This window comes from Plectropomus leopardus, chromosome 1 (assembly GCF_026936395.1).
Source record: "Plectropomus leopardus strain MGB_pleo_1.0 chromosome 1, ASM2693639v1, whole genome shotgun sequence".
Lineage (NCBI taxonomy): Eukaryota > Metazoa > Chordata > Actinopteri > Perciformes > Serranidae > Plectropomus > Plectropomus leopardus.
In genome coordinates this window covers 35,974,201-35,992,933 of record NC_142176.1, presented here as the reverse complement: position 1 = coordinate 35,992,933, position 18,733 = coordinate 35,974,201, and the positions used below count along the sequence as shown (strand labels likewise).

Here is an 18,733-nt window from a genome sequence, read left to right as displayed (position 1 = left end):
CACTATGTTTCCAGCTGAAATTGTGCCGCCTTATGTGGTTGCTTTTAAGTGACCCTTAGCTGTTGTTGGTGTTTTTTTGGCAAACTGTCACTAAATTTCGACCAGCTTATGTGCCACCAAATGTGGGTGGTTTTTAGTGACCCGTTGCTGTGTTAGAGCGGCATTTTTAGGGCTTTTATTGCCTATGTTATAGACAGCTGGAGAGTGACAGGTAAGGCAAGAGAGAGAACGAGAGAGATGGGGTGACACGCAACAAAGGGGTGCAGGTCGGGTTAGAACCAGGGCTGCTGCCAGGGACTCAGCCTGCATGGCAGGTGAGCAAGAGGTTGCCTCAAATGTGGGTATTTTAAGCTAAAGATGATCTTTTCCCAACAATAAAAAAGAGGAGTTTGTTCCCAGACATTACATATTAATCACAGCATTGTTGAAATGTAAAGAAAGGTAAGGTTTCAACGTCACCACTATAATATAATGTAAAAATATGGTATTCGCAGTTTGTAGAAACAAACAGCAAATACCACATGCGATGCCAACCTTTGTTCTGGCGATTGTGTTACGAAAAAACATTCAGAACCACTGCAAATATTGTGGCCAGGTGCTCTGATAGTTAGAAGCAGGGGCCTTCTCCTGTTTGTGTCTGTTCCAAGGGGCTCATTGGCTCACAATCCGTCAATGCTCATTAGGGACACTATCCTGTAGGATAGTGTATAGTGTTTAACAGGGGCGGCCTGAGTGCATCAACAAGTCACCCTGTGTGACAGCATGGGCCAAATTCCTAAATGTAAAAAGGATTGTGTTGTAAAATGGAAACTAGCAGGTAACAAATACACCTAATGACCTAAGTAGTATGGTGTATATGAGGAAATATACTGAAGAAAAATCACACAGGAAATGTTGAGAATGGGTTTAGAAGAAGGTTCTATGAGATCAGTGAAAAACCTATTCTTGACTCCCATGGTACTCTGTACAGTACACCACAGGAGAGAAGGAAACATTGTAATTACCTGCAAGAAATACTAAGAAACAGTTTGGTGTTAAAAACACACATCAGTGAGGCAATTTGGGAGGTGTACCAGCTTCAACATGTTGTAGTTTTTTATTTTTGAAATAATTTTGACTTGTCAGACCATTTTTTTCTCCCAGTTGAGGATAGATATTTTGCATTTTCAACCTCATTTTACCCATTATTCAAGAAGGATTAAGTTACTTCAAGTTGAAGTACAGTCAGGATTCTGAAAATCCCATTCCGCTGAAACCTGTCTCTTATATTTAACAGATTGTATCAGAGACGAGGTTGATGCAGGCAAAATCTGTGAAATGGTCATGTTAGACCCTCAAAAGTCCTTTGATACTGACGGCCATTGGATAAAAGTATATAAAGTTGGAGATTCAATGGGTCAATTCTTACCTCTTGGGGATGATACATAAAGTGTATGTCAGTGGGACATTTTCTAAACCTAAAACTATGTGGGGTTCACCAAGGGAGTGTCCTGGTGCCACTTTTACACTCATCTGACCTTTTGATTTATGCTGACAATTCAAATATTCTCATGTCTCATAAAGACTCAGCAGTTGTGGCAAAATGCATGAGGAGCTTTAAAGTGGTGGGGTTCTCCAGCATAAAATGGACCAGCTAAGTAGACCACCGACTCGCCACACTGTGTTTACCCGCCATAGAAGCTCTCTGTCCTGGCGGGAAGGGAGAACAGAGAAACCACTGAGCCTGTCTGGTGCTGAAACTGGAGATGATATCAAGCAATCATATAGATCGATAAACTATCGATAAACATAGGCTGATTATGGATGTTGGACTTAGATTTTAAATAAATAAGAATTAAATAAAAATAAAGGGGATATTTCTCACTTTTTAATATATTTTATTTTTATATTTATTTTAAAAAAAATTAAAATTCTGCTGCTCCAGCTCTGCCCGACCCAGCCAATTAGCACATACGCATTTTTGGCCTGAACCCGACCCAACCTGTCAGGCTTTTCAGGACCCATAGGGACCCATCGAGCTCGGGTTGAGATTGAGAACTCTACTTCCAGCTTCTTTATACTATGTCGTTACTGGCAGTGTTTCAACCTAACGCTCTCCAGTGGTGTATCACACAACTGCGACAGGTGCCATCCAGCCGTCGGATGGCATATCATAACAGTGCGAAAGGCTCCGTCTGGCCATGTTACAAACAGACGCAGCCCAACAGCGCGTCATACAGCCATGAATGGTGGCTCTTGGTGTCAGTATCTTACGCCAAAATCACTGACAAAGCGGTGATATTTGAAGGCTTGGGAATGAGAAAAGGCTGAGTAAAGGATTGTGCTAAAGTTACCTCCCTGTTCTCATCTTTATTCAGCCCATTTGCTACAACTTAACCGGCTTGTAGTTGATTAAGGAGTCATTCAAATCAAGTTGAGACATTTCACAGAGGACCACAATGTAAATAAACCTGTGGAGTTTATTGTGTTATTTAATCCTTGTATGTGATAACTGTCCTCAGGTGAAATAGTTAATGTGTATTTCATGACTGTCAAATAATTCTGCCTTTGTAAGTATTTGTCCTTTTTCATGCAATGTTTAGATTATTTTGTACACCTCCTGTGATTTACAGCCTTCTTTGCAAAAAAGCGTGAATCCAGGAATGCAGCAACAAAGTAGTTCTATGCGCAAAGTATAAAATACAGCAACAAAAATTCTCTGTGTAAGAGCTGGAACAGCATCAGTCCAGTAGTGAGCCAGCAGGGTCAGATGCCAAGCCAACTGAGAGCTTGAATAAACTACTTTTTAAGTTTGTAGTTTATTCTGCTAACAGACTACGCCACAGAGTTTCGCGGCTTGAGTTTTCGAAATTCCTTAGAACAGCTGTGAAAAGTAAGTTGACTGTTTTCCATGGACACACAGTGCTCAATATAAAAGCACATTTTCAGTTTCAGAAGAGCACTGTGGTTTCAGTTGTTGTATCCCTGGTCAGTAAGTAGAATCTTTAATCGTAAAGAGACTTTTGCCTAGGCGCTATTTTTTAGCTTCTCTCATCAACTAGATCACATATAAACGAAATGCTGCTGTAAAGACCCAGTCCATAACATTAGAATTAAAACCACTGAAAAAAACCATCAGTGCACTTGTGGGTTATTTGAAACTACTACTGCTACAAAGTAGGACTTTTCTTCTCCCCACAGAGGCAGTTTGTTGGTAGAGCTAATAACTGAGAGCACAATTTTCTGCTAAACTTTTGGTCTGATTCCTTGCTGTGGTCCTGTAACGCAAACTTGCTTACTGCTCCTTTCACTGGTGCACAAGAGATCTGAGAGTGTGTCGTCTTTTAAGTTGTTCAGTTTGGAGAGATGGCAAAACACTCCCTCCACTTAATTAGTCCTCTACAACTCCATGCTCTGCTCATGCAGCCCTTCATCTTTAGCTAGACCCTTTGAAGGCTGCACAGTCATATTGGGTGTTCCTGATTGATTCTAGCAGACCAGCTGAGCTGGTGAAGAACTGAAGGGAGGTGGATGTCACGGCAAACACACATTTTAAATGAAGCCGGCTTCGTGCGCGGTTGACGAGCCAACGAAGGATGATAATTGATTGAACAGATGGAAGGAAGATGGAGGCCTGGCGTCAGGCTGCAGATGGTCTGGCTCCATGTTGGCCTTCCCAGAGAGAGGTATACTGATGGGTGACAGTTGCAGTGATGGCAGCCTGTTTGAAAGGGGAAATGAAGATTGCCCGGGAGATTGCCTGATGACCCTGGAGATTTTAAAATCAAGTGATTGTTCAGAGAAGTTAAATGAAACGAAAGAGTGATGGCTCCACTCATTCGCATTTGATTGGAGATGGAAAGCTGTCATGTGCCCGATAAGGTCTTTGGTGAGTTTTTTTCAAACTTCATTCATGGAAAAATTTCAAAGGACAAACGGAACTTCAGGACGGGATCAAGCAGCCCGGAGACATCACATTTTGATATAGCTTTGGATGACGCTTGAAAGGACTGTTCTCGAGGGGATTTCATATCCGTTTGGTTTTTAAAAAATTGAACTTCATCTCAGATTAGGTCAGAATTACTTTGAAAGGTGGATATTTTTATCAGTCACCCATCTGCCCCACAAATACCTCAGAGAGGAAAAGAAGTATTTCAAGCAGTACTCTTAAATGAAATTATGAATTTAAAAAAAAAAAAAAATCCCTTCTGACAAAATTTAATTGAATTTATATAATAATGGAATAAATATAAATGCTCTGAAATTACACATGTATTAAATTTATTAGGGGAAGTAAAATGATGGTATTGGGCACTAAATTTGATGGATTCGCTGTTTATTGGACAACAAATTAGACAAGAAGTAGCAAGGTAGCACAGCCTGACAATGGACCTGAGATGCTGTTGCAACTCTTATTCAGTCAGTGCCTTGGGTGCCATCTGTGTAACTGTAGCAACACAAGTTTGCTGATCCGGTGGGGACTTGAGGCAGTCAGTGGGTAGTCTCGGATCAGACCTCCATCACTCAGGTGCTTAATCTTGTTCTTGCTGAATTTGAGTTTCTAGATGGTGCTAAGTGAAGGTCTGTCTCCACCTGGGCTGCCGGTGTAAAATGTATGTAACAAAAACACAACATGTGTTGACTTTGTGCTGTGGTGGGTGCTGGTCATCGGTTAGCAAAAGGGCTAGTGTTGCACACTGTTTGCATTGTAGTGGAGTTGAAGAGAGGCAATGTGCAGGAACATGCGTAATGCCACGTCCTTTGGATTTTCTGGTAAAAATCTGGCCCGAGTCCCAAATATTGAAGCGGATCCACAGGCTGTTATAGGCAACCGAGTCAGAGATGGTCTCAGATTTTGAGTTACTTAATAAAATCAGCTGCAGTTAAAGAAATGATTAACACATGCATTAAGTTAAATACAGTACCTTAAACTAACAAATAAGAACACTGTGAGAAAGATTTATTTAAACGATAAGGAAACATACATTGCAGTGTAATAATAGCAAAAGCAAATTCCCCCTAGTTCTACACTGATTCTTAAATGACTTAACAAATTCTCAACAGTTCCTTGTTGTGTAAGTTTTCCTAGAAAAGAATGATGCAGATGCTAAAGTGTTTGCAACTACTGATGTGTAGCAGTAGCTGTTAATGGACTTTGCGTGCAGAACATGTAGAACTAGACTGTTATATCGCAGCGACTGCGTGCAGTGGGCTCAGGTATCCACTTCAGTGAATACCATCTACTCTTGCTTTTCAAGTGTTTCATATTTCATTGGCTTTCAGAATTTATTAGCTCTATTTCTATTGGAAGTTGAGTGGACATGCTTGGGCAGAAATTGTATAACGGCTCAGTTTCACAGAAGAAAACTGGTCATGATACGTAAAGTTACTCACAGAAGATGTAGTAGGAAAGAGGCAAAGGAGAGAGGTGGTTGTGGAGCTGGGGCATTAAAGAATACAAGAGGATGTCTTATAGGCCAGTATGAACAGGAGGAATGATTACAGCAGGAAAACCTGTTGTTTTTTAAGACAAAATTCGAAAAAAAATTCCATTAACATGATTACAATTATGATGATGATTATTTACATAGAGGCAAGTAGCACCAGTAAACACACATGTACAATGCTGTGTGTTAACAGCAAATTGATGCAAATACGGTACATCTGTTTGAGGGGGGTACTGTACTGTTAACACGAAAACATCCTGTGTTGTATTAGACTATGAAAGCATCAATGAAATTATCCATCATGGTGCTTTTTGCTGGGCTCTCTCAGATAAACAATGCAGGAAATACAATAATTTAATTAGATGCCATCTTGTGTCAAAACTGCTTCGATAATTACATTTGAACATTAAATCATTTTCATCCAGCCTCCCACTGAATCTGACATTTCCTCATCCTCAGAGCCATACAGGATCCAGCTCAGACAGTGCTAAACAGAGCCACCATGTTGCATGTCTTTACAGTTCTGATTAGCATAGGGTGTGAATGGATTACTGAATGGGTCTACTGGGCACAGACTCAGGGGCCCAAACTGTCAGCCCCCCCCCCCGACTTTCACCTGTAAACTATGACTCAAATTACAGGCCAGGAAAAGATTTCAAATGACTCCAAAGAGACACAGAAAGACTATAAGAGATACTAAAAAACTGAGGAGACACAAATTCCTTAATTTCCCTCTGGAGTAATAAAGCGTCTATCTCTCTGAAATAACTACAAAAATGGACAAAACAGCCACAAAAATGACACAAAAGTTATTTCAAAAAGACACACAACCACCAAAACGTGCATAATGCCTTCAAAGACAAGCAAAACAACAAATAAGTAGAAAAACCGAAGAAAAAAAAGTCTGTGTTTTTTGTTCCTGAGTAGGAAAGGTGGTGGCGCCTCTTGCATCTCTGCCCAGGGGTCCATTGTCTCACAATCCGCCCGTGGCAGAGGGGTTTTCTTTCATTCATCATGACACTTTTTGTCCGCTTTATTTGTGAACATGGTTTTTGTGGCACAGGAGGTAGAGCAGCCATCTACTAATTGAAAGGACGATCCCCGGCGCCTGCAGTCTAGTGTCTTTGTGAAGCATAATGAACCCCAAAATTTGTTCGTGTGGTGATGATGAATGATGAATAATGGTTAACTGATACTACTGATGAGCAGGTGGAACCTTGCACGGTAAATGTGAGTGAGTGGATGTATGGTGCTTGTGTTGCAAAGCACTTTGAGTCGTGGCTATGACTAGGAAAGAGCTTTATATGTGCAGTACGTTCACCAAATTGATGATCATTATGGCTGAGCTGCTTTTCACTTCACACCTTTTAACTGTGGCTCAGGGGTAGAGCGGGTCATCCACTAATCAGAAGATCGGTGGATCGATCCCTGGCTCCTCCAGTCAACATGTCGAAGTATCCTTGGGCAAGATCCTGAACCCCAAATTGCTGCTATTGCTGAAGCACTGCTGTGTAAGTGTGTGTGATTGGCTACTGAGTAGCAGGTGGTGCCACGTATGGTAGCCTCAGCTACCAGAGTGTAAACATGTGTGTGTGTGTGACATGTAGTGTAAAAGTGCTTTGAGTAGTTGGACTAGAAAAGAGCTAAACAAGTGCAGCCCATTTACCTTAACCAATGATTGTAGATGATGCTTCTTATCCAAAAAAAAGACCCTTTAAGGTTAAAACAACAGCTTAGCTCCTCCTGCACATAGTGCTTTTATAAAGCACAAAATAAATGATGAGACACACTAGATCTGTTTCAAGCGGAGATTGTGTAATATGAAAGACTGCCTTTGGACAATCAGCTTTGTCAGTGAGAGCAGCTCACACGTTTGTCAATACTAATCAGAGCCTGTGACACAAAGTTCATTTAAAATGTATTTAAAATCATGGTTAACAGACATTCAAGGGTGTGACCATGCCCTATAACTTATTCAGATAACCTGAGGCATGCTTTGTTTTTATGTTTTATGTATTGCTATGTCTGTTTTAAAGTATTTCATGAGTATTTATGAAATGTACTATGCTATATGTGCAGTATTGCTGTCTCTTTTTAATGCATTTCATGTGTTTTTGTAGCTGTCATTACACCTGCACAGGGACTGCGGTGAAAAATTGGCCAAGATGATTAAACTGGCACATTTACAGAAATGGCTGTTCGTGTGCACTGTCTCTCTACCTTTAAACTGTATATATAAATAGATACATGATTAAAGTGTTTTTGACTAACTAATTTAATAAGAAATACATGTTTACAGAAGCAGTAGCCTGTTATAGGCCTCGGGGTCCAAGGCTTCAGCCCTGAATGTTTTATAAATTCCCTTGCACTGTAAATAAAAACTATGTCCGGGTAACCTGAAATATTTAAGTTGACTGAATTTAAGAAAACACATTCAATCATTACATAATTACCTCAATTTGTCTGCACAAAAAATTAAGCAGCTTGGACACTAACTTTTTCAAGTTAAAGCAAAAAGTTTCTTTATACAGTGTGCTGGTAGTTAAATAAATGTACGTAGTTAAGCTACATTCAACAATTGTTAACATAAATTAAACATTTAACTATTTTTACCTATAATATCTATTAGTCAATAATATTTTTAACATCAAAATTCACATTTATTCTGGAAAAAAAAAACGTTTATAGTGTTAAATAGGGTGCCAAAGTGCATTAAAAGGCATCTAAAAACAGAGCTTGCTCATCAAAAAGAATTCCCAGGGGATGATCCTCCCCAAGACCCCCCTACAGAGGTCCAGGCTAAGCCCCCTATGTCCTCAAATCCTACAAACGCCCCTGTGCAGAAGATCTCTATAAATCTCAATAAATCTCTCTCTCTCGCTCTCTCTCTCTCTCTCTCTCTCTCTCTCTCTCTCTCTCTCTCTCTATATATATATATATATATATATATATATACTGACTTATAGATTGTTGTCATTAATTTACAATTTATATTTTATATTTATAATTAATTTAGATCACATTATAGAGTTCTCTTGTCACTTTGACATTAAAAGCTATTTCTCTGTTCACTGGTGTTAAAAAAGGTCACTTTACCATAGGAGCCTTATAATTTATCCCAGTATATATGGATCTTAGTGACATTATTGTCAGTTATTTTATATGTATTTCCCAAATCATTACTGAACTAGTTTATAAAATTGGTTTAAGTATATTTGGTTATTCTGGATTTTATTTTCTTAATTATCAGTTTAACGAGCCCATCGTTCTTCATTTATATTTTTATATTCTGCTTCGTATTTGGATCTCAGTGTACATGTTGCTGCAGTACGGCAGTCCTCGTATGAAAAGCGGACTTGTAATCACTGTTGATTGCATGCAGTTTCTGCAGGTGTCAGTATGACTGTAGCCGGTAGGAGGGACTTGATGCTCCAACTTCTCATTTTGTGTCTCTCTGCTCTCCAGCCAGTCGTCCTGGTCCTGCTTGGAGAGAGACGACGGCATCAGCAGCACGGTATTCCGGGGAAACACCATGCATATAGGGCTAAAAAGACGACTGGAGCCTTACAATATTCCGCTTTCTTATTTTTGATTTCCGTTTTTTTTTTTGTTTCGTCCCCTTTTCTCTCCCTCCCCCCCTCTCTCCTTTTCACCCAATCTCTGACGCGCAAGGACACTACAGCATCCATCCACGGCAGAAACGCTCACATAGAGCATCCTCTGTACAGACGCACCATCCTCCTCCTTCCTTCCTTCCTTCCTCCCACTCTCCTCCTCTCCTCTCTCCTGTTCTGTTTCTAACCCAGAGGACATCGGGACATCTTCTCCCCCCTCTCTTTTACCCGGAGACATGGATCTATGGTTTCATTCGATCCGGATTTGCTGGTGGAGGGTTTTGTTTCTGATGAGTGTTTTCCAGGACTATCTGAGCTCCATGCTGGACTGCCCGCCGACCTGCAGCTGCTCTCAAACAGAGATCTATTGCAATAAGTCCGACAACGGCAGGTTTTTCCCTTTACTCGCCCTGCAAGATACTGGGAGCAATGGGACCAGTGTTGACATAGCAGAGTTATTCAAAAACATCTCCTCTATGTAAGTAGATGCGGATTGTGTCGTGCGTTTTTTTTTCTTTGAATCATTAATTGATCATATCCTCAGTGAGGCGTCTGTGCTTTCAGGCTCTGTTGCTTTCTGTGCACTGATCTGACTTGTTGGATAATTATTTCGCATTTTTTGACTTTTTTTTTTGCACTTCTATCAGTCTGTTAAGTAGCCTTTAATGGTAATGCCGTCAAATAATCGGGTTTGGTGCGGCGCGTAAATGCGCTTATTCCGTCTCCAACGCTCGAATAAGACAAATCCCTTGCAATCTTTATTAGAGGTGGCGATTTGATCTCGAGCCTCAGTGCTCGTGGAAGATTTTTTTTTTCTTAGTGTGTCCTCATAAAGTTGCTCCTCCGCATCGGCTCCGCAGGCCTTACACGGCCAAATGACAGAAAAAGGATGTTGCGGAGAACCTCAGATTACCCATTCACTCCATTCCCCGTCCTCGTGTACAGCAACTGCTCCGACAGATTGTGCTAAATGAAACAGAAATAAATGGTGCAGTAAGGTCAAGCAGTTACATTTCAGCCCTGCATCCCGCACACCAATGCGACCCGACAAACTTTATTATGTGGATCTGAAGGAAAGGAGGGGGTGGTGGTGGGGAAGTGCTAGAATAAACGTCACTTGTGGCGTTTTTGTCTCCCCCTAAAGATTTGGACACTGCTTTGAGAGGATTCATAAATGCTTAAAACAGAGCTATGATGACGGCAGCCTCTCCAGCCCCCTCACACCCCCAGAAATACATCTTCATTCTGCATCCTCTCCCTTCTCTCTCTCTCTCTCTCTCTCTCTCTCTCTCTCTCTCTCTCTGTGGCATCGATCCTTCCTGCCAACATCAAAGCTGTCTTTCTTGAAAAGTCAGTTAAAAAAAAAGAGGCAGAGCTCGGGCCTTAAAATAAGACCTCTGGTGTCGATGAGGCTGATTTGCATATAAAGTAAACATCTCCCCCGTTAACGCAACTGGAATTCCCCGCACGGCTTCCTCCAAGGCGTCTTTACGCCACAAAGGGACTTTTCCTCCCCATCACTTTTTAGTATCCCGTTTACCCTTTTATCCGTTTGAGGCAGACAACAACTTATTTTGTGACACGGTTCAGCGCGTCCATGTGCCACTAGAGGGTAGCCTGGTACCCCTCTATACACTGGGAACCAACTGCTCCTTACAACACTGGAGTCATTTACTGTACGTGACTGGTTTATCTGAGTGTTTTTAGGCAAATCAGGGCACCAGAGTGAGCAGCAGGTTTCACCAAAAGCTAATAATGGCAAATAGATGGCAGGTCAGAGGTCACAGTGTGCTGTTAGTGATTAGTGTGACCCCAGACTGACCCTCGGATAGAGATTTCCTCTTTGTAAAACCTGATCCATTAAGGCTATTTGTCTTTTTTCTCATCCACATCAACAGTAGAGTAAACTACATCCAGGATTTTAATTGTACTGCAAAATACCCGCTTTATATAAGGACAAAGCCGTGCATTGATTGCCTTTTTGCCTTTGAGAAACCCTAATGCAATTGACCCAGGACTAACTGTGCGTTTCATGGCCCCTCGCCAAGCAGGCTGCTTGTTTTCTTGCTGCTCAGCATGGACAGCAACCTCCACCCAGCACCACCAGCAGCAGCAGCAGCTCAATGACAGCATATATCAGAGACAATAGCTCCCAATGTCATATCCACTCACATATCTGAGAGGAATTCATACATTCAAAAGCACGCATAGATCATCTATTATTATTACATTTTATGTTAAAACTGCTAACTGCTAGGTTCTGTGTATGGTAGTTTTAATGCATAATTTCAAAAACACAGATAGGGACTGTACTTTATTTATCAGGAAAGGGTTAGCTCAGATGTGACTTTTTAATTTTCTTGACCTTCCTCAAAGTACATATATTTTCTTTTGGGCTTCCCTGATTGACTTGGGGAAAATGCATGACCCTCCCTTCACCACAAATAACCATATTTTTACTGCCATTAAAAAAAAGCCATGGGTTTTCACTGTTGTCATGCATGCAGGAGTAAGAATTGACTGCTTTTTACAAGAACTGGTTAGTGCAAATGGTTTCATTTTGGCAACATTTTAAATGAGACATGTAGAATTGAGTGATTTTTGAAACCAAGGCTAACATCGCACCTAATTTTTTCAAGGACTGTTGAAATTTGAATGTACGACAATAATTTCTGTTTTTACAGTTCTGGCTATAATATGGATGGTTTAATTTGGGCGATTCTTTACAAAACAACAACATGCCTTTTAAACCTGCAACCTGTAATTGGGGTAAAATGGGTATTAAAAATAATTTTGAAAATATTTTAAGTTTTATGTTCATCCCTCGAGCCAAAATAAAAAAACATAATTCTCTCCCCAGTGCTTAAAAAATTATTTGACATGCTCCCCTGTTTTGCACCAGCCTCCTCCCCCTTCATAAATAATGTACAGTCCCTTTATTATTTAGCTTGAAACAATCCCTATTCCTTATATCACATTTCTTAATGTATTTTCCTTGAAATGTCCAAATAAACAAGTCTAAACTATTTCTATTTAATGCCATTTTATTGCCTGCTGTGAAAACATGCTTTTTAGAAATAATAAGCGGTAACCATAGTAATACAGAGCAGTCAGTGAACGAGGACGCACGCAGTACAAATTGTCCTCGGCCCTCTCTCTTTGTAAGGTGTTGGATGCGTGAGTTTTGCTAACGAGAGGTCTATTCGGCTCATCACAAGGGAAACGGGGAGAGATGGGGACAATTTATGGAGATGGAAAACTAAAGCGAGGGCCTCTCGCAGAAACCGTGGGACGATTGGCCAGCCAAAGAAAACTGCCAAGTCCAAATAATAGTTTTCCAGTTCTCTCACATTAGAGATTCATCCCAAGAGGCATCTCTGTTTGAAGTGGATAAGATAAGGCCTTGCTGTGATACTTAAAGGAAAAAAGAAAAAGGTTTTCTGAGAGCAGCTGAAGTGTTTGACAGGTTTGTGTAGCTCTGACTGCAGGTGCGCGTTTGTTTGTAGAATCCAATCAGCACCTCCACCTCTGGTGATGACGTTTGGCCTCATTTTGTTTTTTTGCCCCCCTTTGTACCGTTTTTAGAGCGTGGTTTGTAAGGAGAGGCTAGAGTATCAGACCAATCTGTGCAAGTCATCACCATGGCGTCAATTGCTGAATGTCCCTAACATGTATTTAGATCAAAATCACATCTCTGCCGTCCTCGTCTGCTCAGCTCTTAAGTACATCTTTCTGTTCAGCTCCTATTATTGTACTCAGAAGCATCCATACATTCACCGTCATTGCTGAAACTGTGGAGCTATTAAATCAATTTGTGAGAATCAGTAAAAGTCATGGTGTAATAGTCAATCTAAAACTTTGCTTTTCGCTTGTAATAAAACATTAAAATGGTCATATAATGTAATATCTCCATAATTATCCTACAGGGACTTGTCTGCAGTCAAGTAGCCTCGAAATTAACATAGAAAATGGAAAGATGGTAATAATTTAATCATGGGCGCACAAGATAGAAAAATAGTAAAACATCAGACTGAACCAAAACTTCAATACAATCTGTACAATCTGAATTTTTCAAATGTATTACCGTCACCATGTACTGTGCAGGTCCATAGAAAATGCTTATTTTCTTGGAAGTGTTTTTCTTTTCTATTTATTGCAACATCTGGCAAAAATTATTTGTTGGGCACAATTTAATTTTTTACATCCCTCAATCTCCAAAGAAAGTCATATGATTAAAAAATGGCAATCATAATCTTTTAGGGATTAATGCCTCTCGTCCATGAGTAGATGCACTCTTCCTTTCGCACTGGAATACAGTCGGCAGGTGAAATTCGGTAGAAAGAAAATTGTTTTCCACATGAAACTGCTCACAACAAGGTCTGTGAATTATCTTGAGTAACAGGGTCATAATTTCTGGAAAGAGACATTAGTTTTTCAAATGTATTTTTCTGCACTTTGAGCTCTACAAGCTGAGTGTTATCTCAAGAAAACTTGGCACACCAAAAGTCTAGAATCTAGAATGATGCTCCAAGAAAAATATGTATTTTTGATTTGGGGGAAACTGGCCTTTTAAGTCATGTAAACACATAGTGCTTAGAATAAAATACTTAAGGTACTTGTTAAAATTATAATATTTGACTGGCTATCTGTTTGTGATGTCATAAAATTACAGATGTTTAAAACTGAGATTAAGGGTGAGAACAGATAATTGTTAACCCTTTTAAGTATGAAAATCAATGTTAGAAATATAAAATGTTTAATGTAAAATATTCAATATAAAATATTCAAAAGCCTACCAATGTAGAAGTCTGCAGATATATCACCATGCAATGAAGATGAAACAGTAAGTTCTAATAATAAAAAAAACATATTTTTGAGTGCAGGTGGACTTTAAAGAAACAATATGTTATTTATTTATAGCACCGCTTACAAATGACTTTTTAAACCGTCAAGCCATGAGGACATGTTGAGATTTGGGGTCATTGCCTGTCTTTAGAGGAAAATCAACATCCGTCCATCCATACGTCCATCCAGTGATGTCTCACAATGTCACTCAATCGGCGCTTATTATGTCTGATATTTTAATTTTGCTAAAACAATCATTAGAGGATGCGGCTCTCTTTAAATGTGACTGTTAAGATCAGGAGTCCTCTATTTGCCTTTGAAATGAGAATGCTCTTCCAAAAGCGTCATAGTTTGGGCGTCTTTAATGCCAACTCTTTCTTCAGTCAAAGAGATTTATGTGGACTTGTAAAATTGCCATCTGTTTATCCGCAAACAAACTGAGACTTCCACTCTCTGAAATGGTTCAGCATTTATCCACTTTGCCAAAACACGGCTTGAAGTTTATCGTTTGATATCTTTAAAATCTTGATCATCCAGTCGATAAAAGTCAGTGTCTTCTCATTTCCAAGGATACAAGCTCTCCTTAAAAATGCATCATAATGTTATATTTATAGTCATTAATCTTTTACTTACTGAAGGTGTCGTTTTTCAAACAGTAGGAGTCACACTTTGGGATGGCGCTAAATCAGGTTCAAGTTTTATTTCAGTAACATTGAACCAAAGGCAATCTCTAGAGGATAACTGTGAACCTGTGGAAAAGGGAAAGTAAAAATGCAATTTCAGATGTATTATGCCATAGAATCGGATCATGGGATAGGATGTGATCTAACAGGACAGGATATGTTGTGTAAAAGAGCGAGAGAAAATCAAAGCTGTCACATCCATCCATCCACGGCTTTACTGGCTGCATATTTCACCAGCCATCACTTTCAACAATTACCCCCAAACTCTGGCTCTTTGCCAGTTACTCAGCTTCCTTAAAAAGTAGTTTGAGAAGTTTTTCCTCTCATTTTTCTTTTTCAAATTTTAAAACAGCTCGGCTCCGCTTGAAACTATCGATCCGTGGACACCTTCAACTACACATCTTATATGAAACCTGCCAGCTAGCAGATGCTGCCAAAAGAAACCTGTTTTATACAGGAATGTTTCCAAGGTCTGCTTATAGGTGACTCGTGTGGGCTGCAAGTGTCCCCCGGTTCAGACGCTGAGCATTACTGCATTATATAAATTCAGCATTTTTCTCGGCCTCTTAAAACTCCTGTTCAGCCCACGCAAGTGTGTGACTGTGGCCAATAGCAACTTCACATCCGAATATCTGCTATATAATTCTTGCATAAGGCTTCTGAATGGGAATTGATAACTTTTATAGAATATCACTGAAACTGATGTAGTAGAGTGTTCCCTGTTAAACTGAGAGTCTTTGTTAAAGTGCCGGAGTACTAGTGACCCCACAATGAAAAAATATTTTGCACATTTGGATCGTGTATTTAGAAGAGGCACTTCAGCAATTAAAAAAATAAATAAATAAAACTTAAACTTGAAACAGCGCAGACCTAGATCTCCTGAATTTTAGTCCTAAAATGCTGGAACGTACTTTTGGCATAATGTAGCTCCATGTTGTCTTTCATAAGACAAGTGTCCATGTCTTTCAAACCTCTCAACTCCAGTTTGTAACACAAGATTTCTGTTACAAAATTGGAGTCTAAAGTTCACTCTGAGATATAAGTGCTCTTCATTACAACTGTATCAACTTTCACATGCTGATTAATAAATTGATGGACACGTGTTTATCAGTAGGAATGCTCAAATAAAGGCAAAGATTAATTGGACTAATTATTGGAAAGAGGAGGAGGAGGCAGAAGACCAGGATAGCTATAAAAAGCTATATAAATTGCCTACTGTAGCTTTAAGTTAATCAGTAATATATAGACTAGTTGCTGGATTTTGGCAACATTATGGAGACATGAAGGACAAGAGAGATACCTCGTACTGGAAATAAATATACATCCTCAATATGAGACAGACAGAAAATAAAAAAGGAAAATTTATAATGTTATCAAGTTTAATTTGTAATAATAGTAGCAAACTACACTGTATGAATTACTTCAATGGCTTGCAGGCCCAGTCAACTGGAACTCAGTCAAAAGGTTTTGTTCTGCCCCCTAATCTGGGATGTTGGATGGATATACAGAGCGGTCTGCCCCCTCCGTCCACCAGCACTCACACACTTTGATTCTGACTGAAACACTCCTACCTTCCCCGCCTCACTGCCAGTATGTGTTTATTCCCCCACCCCCTCCCTCCCTTTCTTTATCCGTTGTCTTTGTTCTCTTCTCCGCTCTGTGAAGTTTGGAGATGTCTGGCTTTCTGATGCCCGGCTCACCTGTATCTGCTTGTCGTTGTGATTTATTTTTCTTTTGTCACCTTGATATTTCTCTCTGTCATTTCCATTTTATTGACTTATTTTTTTTTATATTATTTTTCCGCTCTTTAGGGGTGAGATGTTTTTACAAGCCTGCCGGGGTTTCTTTGTGTGATTTGCAGTTTTTGGTGCGTTTGTATCATTTGAAGGCACAAATAAATTATACATAAACCTCACTTACCCTCTGTCAGTTGCTCATGAGGAACGCAACTCAGAGCTTTACACCTGTCTAATATCAGCCTTGGATATCAGCTTTATCTCTAAACACATAGAAAACAAACAATAACGCTCTGTTCTGCTTTTAATGAAATGCTGCAGCACTGTTACTCCTTATTTGAGAGGGATTATTTGGAAACTGGTTAATGCATTGGCTTTTGAACGCGGCTGGGCAACATTTGATTTTTCATACATTAGCATAGATACCATACATGATACCAAAACAATATTTTATTGATGCAACCATTTGAGAAATATGAATGTGTCTCCCCAACCTTAAAAAAAAATCATTTAGCAAAAAAAAAGCCAATCTTTTTAATGGTATATGCCAGGGTGAAGGATTTGTTTCAACATATGAAATGGGAGGGGGAGGAGGGGCATGGTCCTCCACCGGAAATTTTTGCACATCAAACACTAAATTACCTGGTAATTTTTATGGGTCAATATGTGCCTTTTATGCATTAATTTATGGTGTAAATGTTTTTAATTTCGTCAAAATAAAAGCCCTCTGGTACTTTCATGTTTTTATACCAATGCTCATGTTCTAAGTATTAAGGGGGACTGCAACCTCCTTAAACCTACACCTATCTACACAACAACATCATTAGGAAAACAAAAATAAGCAAATTAGATTTGGGGTGTGGTCAGACACAGTTTCCTGTATTTGACAGTTTTTCATTCTAACAATATTTTAATACACGCTGCATCTGTACCGAAGATGTACCGAGGTCTCACGTTTAAGTCTTAAGAATTTGCAACAAATGGTTAAAGCAGCAAAATTGTAGATGTAAGGGCATCACAATTTGCTGCTTGATTTTACTAAAATAAACTCATTTATTAATTGTAATAATTAATATTTTGGGAAATGCAGGATAAACGCAGCTGTATTTCTGTTTGTGGCTAAAGAACAATCGAGTAACTTTTAGTAGCATTTGAATTTTTAAGTTCTCAAATGTTAAGTGCATGTAAAAAAGGCAGACTGTCAAAATCTTTGTATAGGTATACGTTTATGATTAATACGTTGTGTTCAATCATCATGTATAAATAATTGACACCGCTACTGTAATGTTACCCAATGATTTGTGGACTCTTGTTATCAAGCCTTGAATTTGGCATTTTGGGCATCACTATCTTGGTTTTTTTGGAACCGGAAGTGACGATATTTGGAAACGAGGGAGTGGATCTGACTTTCAAACTGTAGTGACCACTCGCAGACAGCCTGTCAATCAAACAGCCCCACCCTTAAATATACATAACCTTAAGCATAAAGAAAATGTAAATTGGTGAGTTACTGAAAAAATACCTCTGTACAGTTGTCATGAATGTTGAAATTAGCTACAGGGACCAAAAGTGTTCTTTTTGGGGGGGGTTTTGTTGTTATTGAGCATTTTAATGTAGGAGTCTCTGGAGAGTGACTCGCTTCTGGAGCCAGCCTCAAGTGGTCATTAGAGGAATGGTAGTTTTTGGCACTTGGCTTCATGTTTCAGCCTTGGAGGTGATCGCCTGTTTTTGATGCACAAGTTGATGGGACTGACAAATTTCACTGAAATTTTATTGTTATGATTTGATTTGAAATACAATGAATTAATTGATTTATTGATGGATTGGTGTAAACATGATCTGTGTTCTCAGCAAGCATTGCAACTTTCAGTACTTGCAGTGTTTGATCTTCTGTACGAGACACATTTCATCAGATTTAAAAAAAGGAAAAAAGTTTCAATGGTTTGGGAGCAAGCAGCAGAATACAAGATTAAATGGTGTGTTTGTGGCAATATGCTTACTCAGCCCCTAACAGTGTTTTAGAAATGTCTCCAGTAGCTGCAGTACTTGTTAATGCAGGACGGATGCAACCAGGAGGATGTTTTTGATGTCTGCCATTGTAGTTTCATGTGAGAGCTATTCACATTCATTCATTAATTATTAGCTTGTCTCGGGCTATGAAATCATTTCCAAATGAAACTCTTTTCTTATGGGGTTCAGGTGATCCTGACAACCTTTTACAGCCCGTGTTTCGTCACATGTCCCATGCTGTGTCAGTGTCAACGCGAATGTCTCCTAACCACCCAGGACGGGGTTGCTAACATGCGTCTTGCCAGTTGGTCGTTACCACACAGACCCCCTGCTGCCTCCGCATTGCGAGGCTCACCTCAGGCAGTGCACGACGGGCTCCTCTGTTATAAGCATATCATCAAGTTTGCATGAGCCTGTCT

General features: G+C 39.6%; 1 protein-coding gene across 2 annotated transcripts in view; it reads left to right on the top strand.

The window, feature by feature from the left end:
• Positions 1 to 18,733, top strand: part of ntrk3b (neurotrophic tyrosine kinase, receptor, type 3b) — a 371,163-nt gene that overhangs the window by 96,228 nt on the left and 256,202 nt on the right. For both annotated transcript variants that reach the window (XM_042484023.2, XM_042484016.2), the window contains exon 2: positions 8,892 to 9,518. In XM_042484023.2, coding sequence (XP_042339957.1) covers positions 9,277 to 9,518 — 242 coding nt within the window. In that variant the 5' untranslated portion in view covers positions 8,892 to 9,276. The remainder of the gene's footprint in view (positions 1 to 8,891; positions 9,519 to 18,733) is intronic.